This window comes from Phyllobates terribilis, unplaced genomic scaffold, assembly GCF_046119375.1.
Source record: "Phyllobates terribilis strain yellow unplaced genomic scaffold, ASM4611937v1 Scaffold_2__4_contigs__length_985480577, whole genome shotgun sequence".
NCBI classification, from domain to species: Eukaryota; Metazoa; Chordata; class Amphibia; order Anura; family Dendrobatidae; genus Phyllobates; species Phyllobates terribilis.
This window is the reverse complement of record NW_027362762.1, coordinates 932,480,582-932,497,999: the sequence shown is the minus strand read 5'-3', so window position 1 is coordinate 932,497,999 and position 17,418 is coordinate 932,480,582. Positions and strand designations below refer to the sequence as shown.

The 17,418-nt window shown below is 45.3% G+C and overlaps 2 protein-coding genes across 3 annotated transcripts in view; one reads left to right on the top strand and one right to left on the bottom strand.

Annotated features, from left to right (window-relative positions):
* The window catches only part of LOC141237463 (interleukin-10 receptor subunit beta-like), a 59,780-nt gene extending 56,599 nt beyond the window's left edge, over positions 1 to 3,181 (bottom strand). Inside the window, exon 1 of one of the 2 annotated variants that reach the window (XM_073668344.1) lies at positions 2,955 to 3,181. In XM_073668344.1, the coding sequence (XP_073524445.1) occupies positions 2,955 to 3,003 (49 nt within the window). In that variant the 5' untranslated portion in view covers positions 3,004 to 3,181. The remainder of the gene's footprint in view (positions 1 to 2,954) is intronic. The other variant, XM_073668343.1, reaches the window with a different exon arrangement.
* On the top strand, positions 3,120 to 17,411 carry LOC141237489 (serine/threonine-protein kinase Sgk1-A-like). The gene is made up of 3 exons (XM_073668345.1): positions 3,120 to 3,253; positions 16,980 to 17,068; positions 17,213 to 17,411. The coding sequence occupies exons 1-3, from the start codon at positions 3,244 to 3,246 to the stop codon at positions 17,396 to 17,398; spliced, it is 285 nt and encodes a 94-aa protein (XP_073524446.1). The 5' UTR covers positions 3,120 to 3,243; the 3' UTR covers positions 17,399 to 17,411.
* Positions 17,412 to 17,418: the final 7 nt, after the last annotated feature.

The following is a 17,418-nucleotide window of genomic DNA, read 5'->3' as shown; positions in this document are numbered from 1 at the left end:
TTTGGTTTTGTTTTGGTATCTTTTATTGTGAGTCGGTAAAAGTGGTGTAATACCTCTGACAACGTTGTTAACAGAAGTGACCTGGGAGTCAGAAATGCTTCCAGGGGGCTTCCCTATGCTGTCCCCATGTCATCTGAGCACTGTTCCCATCGATTTGGGCAATTTTTAGGCCCTCTGCAGACCGCCGGGGGGAGCCATCTGAAAAATGCTCCAGTTTCCCATAGACTTACATTGGGCTCGTTACTCGGTCCGAGCACCCGAGTATTCCAATTTGCTCGGCTCGAACAACGAGCACCCAAGCATTTTAGTGCTCGCTCATCACTAGTAAAAACCCTTTTAGTAATTATTTTATGATCATATATGGTTTGTTTTATCTACTTCCTATTTGGCAGGGGGGTCTGAGGCATTCTTCTCTCTCTTTGTAACTATGTCTTCCACCTCCAGGTAACTTCTGCTGTAAACATCCTCCCTTGTGGTTTGTCACACATGTTTCTCATTGTGCTTGTTGTGGTATTACTTTGTCAATGCAGTGTAGAGTTATTACCATGTGCTCACTGAATGACTTAAGTACAATGTATAGTTTCATTCTTAACAATGTGTTGCAATATTACTGAACTATTGTTTTCTCTTTTCCAATAATTCGGAAAGAATGCCCGCACATGTTTTGCCTCCTTCATCTTGATCTTATCACCATGGCAGAACGTGCCAAAAGGTAAAAAAAAAAATTCAAAAAGGGTAAAATAAAATACTCCAAACATTATTAATGTCCATATTTTGTGGGTTTAGATATAAGTTTATGCATTCAGGGTAAGACCATCCACTGTAGTACAAGAAAATCGTCTGGAAGGCCCAGAAGGTCCAACAGAAGACAACCCCATTTGGAGGCTAGGAGAGATCACTTGTCACTCAAGTCTATTTATTATGGAATCATTCATAAATAACCTCTTAAAGGCTGTGGAAATCTGGAAGCTATAGGACCTTTTGGTTTTGGCTATGGCTATGGCAGTCTTTATTCTAGCTGTAGGAGTGTTATTATAAGGGTTGCAGAATGTGTGGTTGCCCTCCAGGCTCAGTAACCTAAAGAGGCCCATAAGGTCTCTTTACTCCATATGAGGAGACCAAATACCATAAATGAAGCATTAGGTCTCATTCAGACGTCAGTGGATTTTCCTCGGAACACTTTTCATCAGTGTTTTGGATCAGATTTTACCAGTGTGTCAGTTTTTACCATCGGAGTTTCTTCAGTTTTTCCCGTACACCCACAAAAAAAAAATCTGATTGAGGTTTTACATTCTTCACGTAGAAAACAGTGAAAAACGGACAGTACTAGAATGCAACTAGGATGGCATCAGCGCACTGTCCGAGTTTTATATGTAACCCCCTAGACTTGTATGAATGATTTTGATCAAAAATGGACATGTCTCCATTTTTATTTTTTGGTGCTCAATCAGCAAAAAATTTACAGACATGTGAAAAGTCTCCATAGACTATAATAAGTATGAAAAACTCAGCTAGGACATGCACGGGAAAAACAGACATCTGAATAAGGCCTTATTTGCAAACTCTCTCGAAACGTCCAAGAGGTTCCCAGAAAAGGGAAGATAATGTGGACTCGCAGAAGCGTTGGCAAATCTCCAGTTCACATGCTGAACCCTCCTGAATCCTTCCAGGAAGAACAACAATTTTGGAAACCCTAAGGGTTTGTGCAAGTGGTGTCTTTTCCATGCCAGAGTATCCACATTGCTTTAGAGACAGAAGATATTTCTGGAAACCACTGGTGGTGTTTACACTGAAGCATCTTTTTTGATGTCTCTGTGGACCTATTTTGTGGCGACTTTGCCATTGGCGTTGTTGTTTTTTATTAAACTCCATATATATGGTAGCGACTTCCAAGCTGCCAGAAGAATGAACCAGTCCCTTCTTTTAGCCACTTCACGCTTTCGAAGTGACAAGAACTTTTGATATTGCCTTGTGTTATGTTCATTTTTGGGGGCCGTGTTTTTAGGTGTGTCCCCGGTGGAATTTGCCTGAAGAAGATGTCTTGTACACAAACTCTAAGAAGACCAACACATTGTGTCGTATGAGATATACCCCTTTTTTCCAGACTCTCGAATGGCAAGTACTCCAGATGAAGTCATTGGGGTGGCCCACATACTGATTTTGCTTTGGTGCCCAACAGCTACATATTACGCCCATTGAGCCTACTACTAAACAGTGGGTAGATTTAAGGCCATGTTCATTATTTGGTCAGCATTTTACATCGGTATTTGTAAGCCAAAATCAGGAGTGGAACAATCAGAAGAAAAGTATAATAGAAACAAGTCACCACTTCTGCATTTTTCACCCACTCCTGGTTTTGGGTTCCAAATGCTGATGTAAAATACTGACCAAATACTGAATGTGTGAACGTGGCCTAATATTTCAGTCCTTAGACTGAATACTACAGAGCCCAAATCATATGTTTAGTTTTGCTATGTAATTTTTGGCTATGCAGTTTGCTTATTGTTCTATTTTTTTACACCCATGAACTTGTCTAACGAGTTTCACCTATGAACACCGCGCAGATGATAACCACATCACAAAACCTCGGCAATTCATGGTAAAGCGCCCGACACAAGGTAGCAAATGTGAACCTTGCAGAGAGGTGGAGGAGACCAAAAAGGCAGAAACTGCGCCAAATTTACCACAATGGTGCACACTATTCGATAACCTGGGGCTAATTTATGATTCTTAGCCACACCACTTATAGTTAGCGTTTAAAATGTCGGGAGAGGCAGAGAAAGAGTCGAGAAACGCATGAGAAATTTGGCGCACACCGTGTACATAAATATTTTTGCCACTATTTCAGCCTAAATTTTTGCGAATTTTTCACTATAATCTGCCCGATCTGTCACAAAGGGACAACACGTTACCACGTCCCCTGTAAAGAGTTCACTCGGAATGAGACAACTCACCTGGAATCCAGCAGCAGATGAAAATAAGCAGCCCATAGTGATAGTCCATGATCCGCTCGGGGGTCCTTTTTGCCGTACAGTGTGTCACATCATGTACTGACACCCACTGTAACGACACTCACTCACTTCCTCATTTTTCAGTTCTGGGTAATATACACAGTTACAGGAAAATATTACAAAGCGACACACATGAGGGAGGAGACTGCTGACGGCTCATTACAGTCCCCTGTGTACTCAGCCCACAGGTTGTGCAAGCCTATGCGAGAGCAGGGAGGAATGCCATAATCACATGCTCTCCGGTAAGGTGTGTGTACAAGGTGCGAAAGTCACCTGTAATCTCGCCCGTCCCATAGTTGAAGTAGTAGTGAAAATCATTAAGCAGGCGTGTATACCTTGCTAATGATGTTATGTTCAGGTACAAATGTTATATACAAAGAATTTTACTACGTGAGCAAAAGCTGGGCTTTACCGCTTAAATGGGGGCATAGCTGGTATTCTGCTGTAGGGTCGACAATGCCTTGAAGAGTCAGACACTGCAGGACAGTTTCCACTGTAATACCACATTCACACATCCGTGTGTCAAGGCCCAAGTACGGACTATGATGCACGGACTGTCCACGGGTCTCCTGACCTCAACTTGAGAAGTCATAGTCATATACGAGGCTCTCAACTTCAGTTCAGGAGATCTGTGGACAATTCGTGTTTCGCGGTCCGCACTCGGACCATGACACTAGGATGTGTGAATGCAGCAAATGTCCGACTACAATGGTGACAGTAAAGGGTAAATGTCATTGGGACTAGTGGATCTGGAGCGTGTGGTTCCCTGAGTTAGGAGTAGGGGCAGGCGGGTCCAAGCTTGAGTGTGATGTCTCATCTGGTGAGGTGGATCTTCGAAGACCACTGGTCCGGATTAACAGTTGTAATGCAGAACGGACAGATAACGTTGGTGGAGCATGGAGATCCATATGGAACAACGGAAGGTGTGGTGGCAGAATGGCAACAGGAGGAGCAAATGTGAAACGGGATATGATAAAGCAAAATTGTGATTATGGCAACAAATATAATGGAGTGGAAGCTGAGGAGACTGAGTAATAAGAAATTGGTGAATAAGAGCTCAGTTTGTCACAGAAACCAATGAAGAGCTGTCAGATGTGTGGCAGATTATATCCTGAGATACAGCTAAACAATATTGTCCACAGGCACAACATTTTACATAATATCCACCGAACAGTAGAATATGTCAGTAAGAATCTGCATGAACAGCATTACTAGTTCAGTACTATGGAGAATCAAAATCATACAGTATAATAGAAAAAGTACTCAAGAACTCATCAATTTATCCAAATATATCAAATTTTATTATATCCATTGTGGTAAAGCGACTTGCTCGGCTCTCCAGAGGCAGACACAGGACACACGGTTTGGGTAAACTTCCTGCGGGTTTATTGTGTGGCATAAATTCCAACAGCGTCCCCTAAAAATAAACAGTCCCTCTCGGGGTTAACGGGAAATCAAAAGATAACGTATAACAAAGTCCTTTAGCCAGCGAGGCTCTGCCCGCTGCAGGTCGCACAGTGAAGTCTCAGCAACACCAATCCTCCAGTGTTGCTCTCTGGCTTCAGCCCAACACAGCCTGGAGACTTCCTTCTCCAGACCACACACTACAGATAGGAAACAATAGTGACTGAGCATTTAAACCTTGCTCCGCCACACCCTGAGAGGAGGTAGGGGGAATGGCTTCTCACCCTCTGTGCCATTCCCATAAAACCCACACCATTTAAGAGAGTTAACCCCCAGCATATAACATGCTGGCAGAAATTGAGTAGGTTTTAGTTCACACAGGAACTAAGTTCTGAAGCAGTTCTTCCATTGCCTCTTCTTCAGCAATGTCTAATGGAGTGTCACTTTCACTATTCACTGCTCCTACATGTGCTCCTTGGCTAATTAAATATTCTGCTATGTCAGTGACACATACCTCCCCTCGTATATCACACCAGTGACTCTGTCACACCATATACAAACAAAAGTGAAAAAAAAACACATGGCAATATTTAAAAATTGTTAAAAAGTGGGAAACCACAATGTGGCACCACAAATACACACAGAATTTAGACCAACCTGCAATACTCTCATTAAATTACAAAGGCCATAATAAATAATGTGCAGTAAACTGTAGTCATGAGCAAGCTACAACCTCCTATAAATATATATGGCTAAATAGTAAAGGAAGGCCAGTTACTACCTGAAGCGAGATAACATTGGACGTACATTTCGGTGTTTGCCTTCTTCGGGGGTGATAACACCCTAGTACAAACCATCATTTGTACACATACTCCTCTAATCATCACGTGCACACACACCTATTGTATAATCATTCAAATGACCATGGTGCCTGCCTGTTTCATCTTCATACACCTGTGTAAGTCATGGAGCTGCCATAGGGAAAGGATTCCCCTGTCACGAAACCTCAGCTCTGCACAGTCCGTAATGACCACATTGTCTACCAATTTAATCACCTGTACTGACCGTGGCATTACCATATGTTACAGAGCATCAGCTCTAAGCAGTCCATATTGGCGCATGCCGCCCCGCCCGCATAGGTTGCTGCAACGCCAGCAGCATCAAGGATAGCGGTCCGATCAAGTACCTGCAAGACCACGCCCACTGTGGTCATGGGAGCGCTAGTCCAGTCACATGATCGGAGCGGCATCCCGTAGAAACGCCCCCGGCGACGCGCGTACCCAGGCCAGCAGGACGTGCGCGCATGGGACCTTACACAATCAGATCCACACAACGGTAAGTATGGGCAGCATTTGTAGGGGAGAGGATAATGAAGAATGTACCCAATAAAGGAGTAAAAATAGTAATATTGAACAGTATATAGGTGTATTATGAGCACAGACATATGGAAAGAGGGAGACAACAGGAGACATATGAAATAAACCAAAGTCTTATAAAGTATATAGAAGTAAAAAGCTATTACAAAGACCCCCCAAAACATCAATTGGACTGAAAGTACATCTGTAGGTGTTCTGTGGTGCCCCTGAGGGTTCGGCCGCCACAGGAATGCTGCACTTCTTCAATGGAGTGTGGTGTTCCTCCTCTGAGGTAAGTCCAGTGTGATGGTAGTTACCTAGTTTTGCATCCAACATCACATTTTTCCACCAGAGGGAGCTATTATGCACTAGGTGCTGCTCCCCTGGTTACAGGGAGACTGGGGAACACAAAGTGGTGGGAACCAGTTAGTGGGTGTGGGTGGAGGAACAGTTAGTTAGTTACACTTCTAATTTCATACTTAATAGAATGCCATCTTGGTCGTTCTTCGGTGGTTCTGAGTTGGTCCATCTGACCTGTGTGGTCTCTGACGGTGTGTCTGTCAAGTGGTCGTACTGTGCTGTCATCTACTGTGTGTTAATGTGACTTCCCTCCGGGAGCGCAGATCCTGTGTGGGCCTGCACCGGTATGGGACACAGCCCTCGTACCCCGATCTATGGGACGAGAGGGAGGTTGCAGACAAGGAATGTCTCAACCAGACCAAGGACCAGGATCAAGAAGGCCTGGGAGCTTTAGAGTGTGGGAGGATGCAGACGGAGCGGAGTTCACCACCTGTCCTCTTCTACCTGATCTATTCAGAGGGATTCCGGCTGCAAGAGGGGTACCGGCCCCCGACACCCGACCTCGCACTCTATGTCCAGGACGGGAAAGCCCGGTTAGGCCCTGAGGATCCCGGCGAGCTTCGGATGGAGAGGAATTGCCACCCGAGCAGTACACCTGAGAGGAGCTCAGAGGGAGACCCGGCCTATCTACACACGCACAGACGGGAAGGGGTAAAAGTCTGTAGTGCAGGAACACTCTGGTGTAGGGACGCTGCCGGACACTGGACTTCCTCGGAGGTAGTTGGACCCCCGTCCCTGGTGGCCGCAGGACTCCGCGAGGAGCAGGGAGAAGCCTTGCGCTGCTTATGAGAACTGTGAGTAAAGCCTTGGAAATTCATCCCTTTGGCCTCCGGACTGTTCATTACGCGCCATACCACGCGACACGGTGCCCGCATCTCTACTCCCGCACTACTACCCCCCTTCATCCCGCCTTGCCTGCCCTGAGGCCACGCTCCGCCTGTGGGGAGCAGTGAGAACTTTAGCCGCCATGACATCGGGCCTCAGCGGACTGTTAGCGGCGCTGGCGGCGCATCACCAGACACCACAGGTGGCGTAGTCGACAATTACCACTCAACCCGGATAGCCCTAACATCATTTTCAATGTGACGGCCCTGGGCACCGAACGGGTCAAGGCCACGACTGCATCCCCCTTCTCAACATCTGACCCGGCTCCGAGTACCCCCATCTTCCCAGGGCAGGGCTTGAGAGGCGTCACAGTTCCTATTCACTGTATAGACACATCAATTAATACGGTGTTGGGTTTCACTCGCTCAGCTGCTTTTGAGGTAGGCACAGGAAGCGGTTTCTTTAAAATGTCCAAGGCAGGTTTATTGTAACTTCATAAACCTCACTTTAAAAGTAAACGAACCACAACCTTGTCCTGCACAGAGTAACAAAACAGAAAATAAACAGTCCATACAGTGCTGCGGGTTCGCCCGCTCACAGTCAGTGTCCTTTAGCGCAAACACACTGGAGGTCTCCACACCGCCAGCTACAGACACTGAATGAGACACTCGGTCTCCATTTTATTTACAAGAACCATGCCCTGGGGTGGGGATATGTGAGCAGCCATTCCCTCCCATCTCTTATGACTGCTCGTAAAAACGGGCACCAATACACGCTCTATTAACCGTCTCAGCACTACGTGTGCTGGAGCATGCTTTCCCGGGTTTACATCACTGAAGCTACCAACCTCGATGATACGTATCTCCCCTCAAGGACCTGTCCAGCGACCATCTTACAAGGGGCAGAAGAGGGAATTCATGCAGGAACAATACATCTATTCTATATAACCATAAATTGACCACCCAATCTAACCGCGTATTATATCCTGAGATACAGCAGAGCTAAGTTTGTCACACAGTCCAATAAAGACCTACTAGCAGTATGGCAGAGTAGGCTCAGTTGAGCTTGTCACAGAGTTTAAAGTAAAACTGTCCAGCGGTATAGCAGAATCATTCAGCGATGTAGTAGAAATGGGCAGCGATATAGCAGAATTACCCAGCGATGTTACAGAAATGGCCAGCAGTAGAGCAAAATTATCCAGCGATGTAGCTGAAATGTCCAGCGGTATAACAGAATCATCCAGTGATGTAGCAGAAATGGACAGTTATATAGCAAAATCGCCCAGCGATAGAGCAGAAGTGGCCAGCAATATAGCAGTGCTATGGTCCCCAACTACCTGAATACTCAGACTGCATCTTGCTGCCTGATCCAGCCAATAGTGCCTGGAAGAGTGAGGTCAGAGTTGGTCATCAGGTAGCCATGGCAATGTGATGTGTGAAAGAACAGAGAAGGTTTATGAAAGGAGGAGGAAGCAGTGCCCAGCGATGGATCCAGGAGTGATGACTAAAAGTGTCTCCTTTCATGCTGATGATGAGGTCTAGAGGTTTGGAGAATAAAGTCTCTGTACGCAGTAAAGAGTGAGACCTGAGTGAGATACACCATAAGGACTATTGCTTGTTCTAAATTGCAACTGTTTGAAAAACTTAATGAGCTTACAGGGCGACAATGTTGGATTTGCTTGGGTCAAAACTGCAGAACACAAATTGCTGTACAGATCGGTGTAGATTCTTAGAGCAGGATCCCCGCCAATCATAAATTGATGGTCTATACTAAGGAAAGGCCATGAATGTCAAATCCCCCCAAAAATATATTTAAAGCAAACCTGTCACTTGCCATAAATATGTATGTTTTTTTGCCCAATGTTAAAGCGGCTATTCTCCTGAATCCAGCAATGTTTTTCTTTTGTTCCTGCGCCTCTCCGTTCCTGAGATATGACCCTTTTCATCTCTGTAGTTAAATGTAACCTTTTTTAGCAACTGGGTGTGGCCACAGAGAAGAGCTGAGGACCACGCTCATTTGACTAACAAGACTAGCTTTATATACAGGGAAAAAAGGGCCATATCTCAGGAACGGAGAGGCGCAAGAACAAAAGAAAAACATCGCCGGATTGACGAGAACAGCGGCATTTACACCAGGTAAAAAAAAATAAATATCCATAGCAAGTGACAGGACCCCTTTAATTCCATAAATATTACCTCTTACAGCGACTGCAGCAAAACAGCATCATATGAATGATAGTGATTTTTCTAAAGATGGTTCTGAGGTCTGTGGTGCATCTGGTGCAGTACCTCCATGGAAATATGATAACTTCAGATGGAAGATACTATTTGCATATCTGTGAATGAACCTTTTTTTGTTAGTGTTATATAATATATTTGCACATGGAAATGTATTCATAGAGATAGCCATGCACCTGGCCATGGCACGAGAAACCTGAGACCGATTGCAAAAAGTAGATTTGTGCTCTACTGCCTGTTAACAACCTCATCAGATATGTATGTGGCCATACCTAAAAAGTCTACATACATTATAAAATATATTCACTGGTATCGTTAGAAAGATTGAATGTGGGTTTAAAGGGTATTTCCATGTGATCTCAGCATCGATAGTGTGCAGCGGGGAAAACCCTTTAAAACTGACTTTTCCTTTTGAGTCTGTAACTAAGGACAAAAATTCCATTCACTATTAAAATAGCTTGGCCAGAGCTGAGTGGCTTGTTAGTGCCCTTTCTCCTGGCACGCGTCAAGATATAAGAAACACCAGGAAAGTGCAGACCTATTAACACTGAAATAATAGGATACAGGGGTTTTATGAGATCACATGGAAACTTCCAAGAAGAAAAAAACTAAAGAATGGAGCGCCCCCTAGAGTAGTAGTTCAATCACACTGCAAAAACTATTTAGCAGAAGCAGGGATAAGACAAAAGAGTGGTGATCCTCCATTTTTCCCCCCGAGGTCTGGTCTTTTTAAAATGCTGTCTAGGAGTAAGCAGATTGGATATGGATCGCGTTTTTCATCTCATGGCTCCTTTTAGCTAGGGAAATGTCCAGTGACTAAAGGTTGTAGGGACTGGCATTAAAGAGGATCTGGCAGTTGCTATAAATATGATTTTCTTTTTTACCTGGCGTAAATGCCGCTGTTCTCCTGAATCCAGCGATGTTTTTCTTTTCTTCCTGGGTCTTTCTGCTCCTTAGATATGGCCCCCTCTTTCCTGTATATAAATCGTGATGTACAATACAAAGTTATATTGTGGTACCGTGTTAGCCAGAAAAAATTGATGTAAATACTTTTATGCCCAAAAATGACAAAAGTATGCTCGGAGTGATACATTTATTGGCTAACCAGAAAACAAATATATACAGTGGGTGCGGAAAGTATTCAGACCCCTTTAAATTTTCCACTCTTTGTTTCATTGCAGACATTTGGTAAATTCTAAAAAGTTCATTTTTTTCTCATTAAAGTACACTCTGCACCCCATCTTGACTGAAAAAAAAACAGAAATGTAGACATTTTTGCAAATGTATTAAAAAAGAAAAACTGAAATATCACATGGTCATAAGTATTCAGACCCTTTGCTCAGTCACATGCTGTCTATTTCCTTGTGATCCTCCTTGAGATGGTTCTACTCCTTCATTGGAGTCCAGCTGTGTTTAATTAAACTGATAGGACTTAATTTTGAAAGGCACACACCTGCCTATATAAGACCTCACAGCTCACAGTGCATGTCAGACCAAATGAGAATCATGAGCTCAAAGGAACTGCCCAAGGAGCTCAGAGACAGAATTATGGCAAGGCACAGATCTGGCCAATGTTCTAAAAGAATTTTTGCATTACTGAAGGATCCTAAGAGCACAGTGGCCTCCATAATGCTTCAATGGAAGAAGTTTGGGACCACCCGAAGTCTTCCTAGACCTGGCCGTCCAGCCAAACCGAGCAGTCATGTGAGAAGAGCCTTGGTGAGAGAGGTAAAGAAGAACCCCAAGATCACTGTGGCTGAGCTCCAGAGATGCAGTAGGGAGATGGGAGAAAGTTCCACAAAGTCAACTATCAATGCAGCCCTCCATCAGTCGAGCCTTCATGGCTGAGTGGCCCGACGGAAGCCTCTCCTCAGTGCAAGACATATGAAAGCCCGCATAGAGTTTGCTCAAAAACATATGAAGGACTCCCAGACTATGAGAAATAAGATTCTCTGGTCTGATGAGACGAAGATAGAACTTTTTGGTGATAATTCTAAGCGGTATGTGTGGAGAAAACCAGGCACTGCTCATCACCTGCCCAATACAATCCCAACAGTGAAACATGGTGGTGGCAGCATCATGCTATGGTGGTGTTTTACAGCTTTCAGCTGCAGGGACAGGACGACTGGTTGCAATTGAAGGAAACATGAATGCAGCCAAGTATAGAGATATCCTGGATGAAAACCTCTTCCAGAGTGCTCTGGACCTCAGACTTGGCCGAAGGTTCACCTTCCAACAATACAATGACCCTAAGCACACTGCTAAAATAACAAAGGAGTGGCTTCAGATCAACTCTGTGACCATTCTTGACTGGCCCAGCCAGAGCCCTGACCTGAACCCAATAGAACATCTCTGGAGAGACCTGAAAATGGCTGTCCACCAACATTCACCATCCAACCTGACGGAACTGGAGAGGATCTGCAAGGAAGAATGGCAGAAGATCCCCAAATGCAGGTGTGAAAAACTTGTTGCATCATTCCCAAGAAGACTCATGGCTGTACTAGCTCAAAAGGGGGCTTCTACTCAATACTGAGCAAAGGGTCTGAATACTTATGACCATGTGATATTTCAGTTTTTCTTTTTTAATAAATTTGCAAAAATTTCTACATTTCTGTTTTTTTTTCAGTCAAGATGGGGTGCAGAGTGTACTTTAATGAGAAAAAAATGAACTTTTTAGAATTTACCAAATGGCTGCAGTGAAACAAAGAGTGAAAAATGTAAAGGGGTCTGAATACTTTCCGTACCCAAAGTATATTCAAGCTTTCAGAACACAGAGGTCCTTTTTCAGGCAGGATTACAAATGAATTGATAAGACAAAGGCACAACATTTAAGAGATATTAGAGCAGGACATTTGTTCATGAGGTGTAAGGGGTGATGCCTCCTAATGATAAACCAGGGAAATCAAATTAGGGTATTTCTTACAAATGTAGAGGCTGTGGAAATGTTTAGTATCTTTAGTCCTTCTGGTGGAGGTGTGAATTATATCCATGTAGTGATTCATAATCCAACATTCTTAGCAGTTTGAATTCCCAATTGTCTTCCTTAAAATGACCTTTACATATTAAGACTGTTAGATCTGTCATACAGTGTCCAGGTCCAGGGAAATGTTTTCCCATGAGCGTGTCCAGTTTATTCCTGATTGTGTGTCTGTGTAAATTCATTCTTGTTTGTAGTTTTTGCATGGTGTCCCCAATATAGACACCTCCAGAGCACCTTGTACATTGTATCATGAAAAGAAATCCATGATCTTATATTCCTGATTTGTGGTATGCGGACTGTATTTGTTGGTAATATTTGGGTACAAGTTTTGCATTTTTTATTGTTACATGGGAATGTGCCCATCACTGATGGAGATGAGAGGACGATTCTGACAAGTAAATTCCTTAAGTTTGATGGCTGTTTGGAAGTGGCAGTTCTGGGAACATTCTGAAACCCTTGGGGAGGCCCACACCCAGCTATATCCAGGACACTTCTATACATGACTATATCTATACGTCATAGGTCACCTCCCTCCTTTTGATGCGGGCTCCGGAGCTGAGCCCGCACCTTTTCCGGCACATGACAGCTGATCTGCCACTAATAGCCACGAGTGGAATTGCGATCCACCTGCGGCTGTCAATCTCTGACAGCAGAACATGCACGTGATGGCAAGACAACCGAGAATCTGCGGGAGGCCTCCACCATGCTTGTCATTGCTGATCTGTTATGAGTGCCGCCTTTGGGCCGGCGTTCATAGCAGATGATCCTTTCTGCTACATGTAACAGGGCTGCAGCCCTGCTATGTGTAGCACAAGCGATCAGAAGATCACAGCTTTAAGTCTTCTAAGGAGACTACTGAAGCAAGCGAAAAGTAAAAAAATATTATTTTAAAGTAATCAAAAAATTGTAAAAAATATAAAAGTTCAAACCACCCCCCTTTTGCCCCATTCAAAATAAAACAATAAAAAAAATACACATATTTGGTATCGCTGCGTTCAGAAATGTCCGATCTATCAAAATTGAAAATGATTTAATCCGATCGTAAACGGAGTAACGGGATACTAGAGCTCTCTACATTGAAATAGTTTTAAACTTGATGTACGTCCGAGGGCTTGCCAAAAATTGCACTGGCCATCGGAGGGCCCCCCAGCCATCAGGGCCTGGTTGCATCCTCTGTGACCGCAATACGACCCGGCAATTGAATCCCTCCAAGCATTCCGGTGGTGGTGTATGTGCAATCCTGGGGAAACCATTACTCAGGGCGACCATAGGCTGCAGCTTCTCTCAGGCACATGATAGATTCAGTTGCTGACCAGACACATCTGACAAGAGTCCTTTTCAACAGTTTAACAGTGGAATTTAATCTGAAGCATGGCCAGTGCAATTCAGGGATATTACAGCAACAATCTTCATTACAGTACAGTCTAATAAAGCAGACACAGTAACGTCAGTCTCTTCAGTAGCATAATTCAGCACAGATTAGATCTCTTTGCAGCACACTTCTATGCATACACAACCACAGGCTTTTCCTTCACAACGACTCACTAGTACTCCGCATTCTTTATCCAACATGGAGATGGAGGAAGGAGGGTTTGATGAGGGAGATGATCCCTGTGACACAGTTCCTTATAGGCCTTATCTTCCTGCCCAATAATACTGTGTACTGTTAGTTCAGGGAGTTTATCTGACCTGTGTTTAGTTTCTCTCCTGATCTGAATCAGTTGCCGTCTGTCAATCCAGATAACACACCACCTCTCTCTTCGGCTTCAGCCAGACTACAATAACAAGTTCCCCACAATCCCCCTGGGGCTCTGCTAAAACACTCCCTGTCTCCTGTGACTGTGTTAACCCCTCTAGTTGCTGGATGCTTCTGAAGCACAACACTTCCTGTCTCTTGTTACTGTGTTAACTCTTATAGTTGCTGAATGCTTTTGAAGAAACAGCACTACTTTTGCATGTCACACAGGTCTGCTGGGATTCCTCCAGGTGTCACCCTTTCAGGGTGATTACCTGGCTATTTAGCTGGCTGACAATGATCAGACCATTGCCAGTCGTAGCTTTGCTCAGTGGTGTGTGTGCCTTGTGCTTAGAGTTCGGCTATTCTGATCTTTGTAGCCTGACCTTGGACTTTGCCTTTTGACCATTCTTTTCTATTGCCGCTTTGCCTTTGATTTACTCTGACCTTTGCTGCCTGACCTCGGACTTAGTCTTTTGATCATTCTTTTGCCTTACCCTTTTGCCTTTGACGTACTCTCCTGGTATTTGACCCCGGACTCCTTGACTCCCTGGTCCCATGGCTTGTTCATGAGTGGTGACTCAGCGTCACAGCTGACAGTCAAGATGCCAAGACACTTTACTGGCAAAGTAATCCCCCATTATCCTGCGCCAAGAACGGCCACTTAGGCAAGTTGTAACTTGTTTTTATGTTGAATAGCTAGAGGTATTTTTGGATTAGTAGCCTGGAATGTGCTGGCGGAGTTCCTCTAACATTTCTCTATGTACAATGACTGCTGGAAACTTAAACGGAACCCGCCATCAGGATATTAGACTCCTATCTAAAGGCTTGTGCAAAAGGCCCTTTAATGCTTATTAAATCCATGCCTTGCTTGTAGTATTTCATTTGGCAATTGTAGAGAAATCCAGCCTTGCAAGTGCAGGGGGTGGACACTGTATTTCCAGTTTTCCAGCTGCCTCCCTCCCTTTTCCCTGTCCGCTGCCGGCCTCTATTCTCTGATGGACAGGTCACTCTTCTCTCAGTGACCTGCCTCCTTTGTCAGAGTTTCTGCGCATGTACCGTCATTGTGTCATCAGATGTGGTAGCACATGCACAGTAAGCACCTTTTGATGTTAGATGTGCAAGACTATCAATCTGTACATGCGCCAACCCCTCTGTCGAGATGCCATGCAATGACAGCTCCTGAAAAGAATCTTGGACAGGGGAGGCATGTCATTGGGAGTAGGATGACCTGTTCATCATAGACCAGAGGCCAGCAGTGGGCAGGGAAAAGGGAGAGAGGCTGGAAGAGCAATGTCCGCCTACTTAAAACGTCAAGGCTGGATTTCTCTAGTTTCCTAACAAAATACTACAAGCAAAATATGGATTTAATAAGCATTAAAGGGACTTTTCTATCCTAGAATGTCATCATTCTAATGGAGGGGTTGCGGAATGAAAGTGACGCGCCCCTTGGGGCCGTAGGATGCTCGGTAGCTGGGCCGGTCCTTTTTGGGGTAGTCACGGTGGCAGTGACCCGGTCCGTGCCCATGGCGGTCAATAAAGAAAAGGGAAAGTCAATTGGGGAATAAAGTTTGTGACGCCACCTGTGGTATGCAGCTATAGATGGCCGCCGCTGCTGTTCAGATCCACTGGGGCCGTTGGTGACGCAGCAGAGATGGTTCAGCTCTCCACGGGTAGAGCTAAGCCCCAGGGCAGTATAAAGGTAGATGTTGCTGGCAGGAACAGTGTAGTGCAGGGCTGGTGATGCAGCAATTAAGTCAAGGACACAGCGGGGAGCAGTCTTCAAGTATTTACTCACAGTTATCAAGATTCTCCAGGTTACAACTGCCAGATTATAACCGCCCACGTCATCCTGTGTCCTCCGGATAAGTGATCCAGCCAACTCTCAATTTGGGTGCACTTGAACGGAACCCCTTTCTTGTGTATCTTCCCAGGTCGTCTCTCTCTGCGCTGGCTCTCTCTCTCTCCTGCCCTGGCTCTCTCTCTCACCTGCCCTGCGCCTCACACACAGTGTCCCGGGCCAGTGGCCGCGGGCCTTGTTGGGCGACGTCCGGTCTGTCCCCTTTGTCCTATATGGCCACCTTTTCAGCGAATGTGTGTGGACTTTGGCTATGGCACATGAAGATACCGCAACCTCCGATTTGCTAGCTGAGCCTTAAAGTACTCCACTAGTCTGGGGCCGGTCCCCTACTGTGGCCTGATCCCTCCACGGTCAGCGTGAACTCGAGCGCATGGGTGGCATCCGCACTTGCCGTGCCCCTAGGATCCCTTCTATCTCTGGAGCCTTTCCTACTGCTCCGGTGTTCTCTCCTCACTCTCTCAGTGCTGGGCCCCTTTGACTGGGTCCCCTCCTTCCCCTAACTGAACTCCTGCTCCAAGGTCTGGAACCGGGAATGGCCCCTTCTAGATGTTTCTACCCTTCTTTTATACTCCTCTTTCAGTGCTCCCCTAAACCCACGTCCTCTACTTAGTTCCACCCTCCTGACAGGGACCAGGCCTCTGCTTTCCCTTAGGAGCTATCTGGACCTTCCCTTATGAAGTGGTGTAGTGTTGGATGTGAGTGGTTGGGTCCCGGGTAGTGCTCCCTCCTTACCTGAGAGTGGGGTACCACACCTCTGGCTGAGATGCAGTACCCCTGTGGCAACTGGACCCGCAGGGGCGCCACAAAAGGAGCACTTGTAACGTGACCGAGGGCGGTAGCCCTGGTGCGGCACATGTCCATGTCGCCATGGCACTTTACAGGAAAATTGTGTCCCTGCCCCAATGTGCTGTCAGGCGTGAGGTGCATCACACTCACTTGTAGGCCGTAGGACTCTGCTGTCTCAAGACCTCCATCTTCCGAGCCACCGCACATAAGGGGACACCCACTTGGTTTCAATACACAGAAGTTTACTGGACAGTTCAAGTTCATCAGACTGTAACACGCAGTCTCGGACACAACTCTTCTTATTTCTTGTGTCCTTAACACAGCACATTTTCAGCATTACTATTTGTTCCCCCTGGACTATGCCTAAGGCTATAGGATTAGCATTATCTAGTAATATTACATCTTATTTATCCTCTCTCCACCAGGGACAACCCAAGCTGAATCCTCCATCATTGTAACTGGACTGGAGAGCTTCACCTTCCATAAAATCATTGGAAAGGGCGGATTTGGTAAAGTAAGTATTAGAAATTGTGGTGACGTCTTCCTCATGTATGTGGCAGTAATATGACTCTAGGGAACATCACTGCTTCATATCTTCTCATCATGTCTCATGGCAGGACGTGCATTTCCTCCTGTTCTAATGTTCTCTATTCCACAGGTCATGTTGGCCACACATCAGGCCTGCCAACAACAACTGGCAGTGAAGATGGTGAAGAAGAGGCTCCTACTTGAGAAATCAGAAGACAACGATCTGATAGAGCGACAGGTCCTGGAGATGACTAGGAAGAGTCCATTCATTACTCGGGCTTTTGCCACCTTCCAGTCCCAGGCAAGAGGCTCATAATCCAAGAGCTCTGAGAAGTT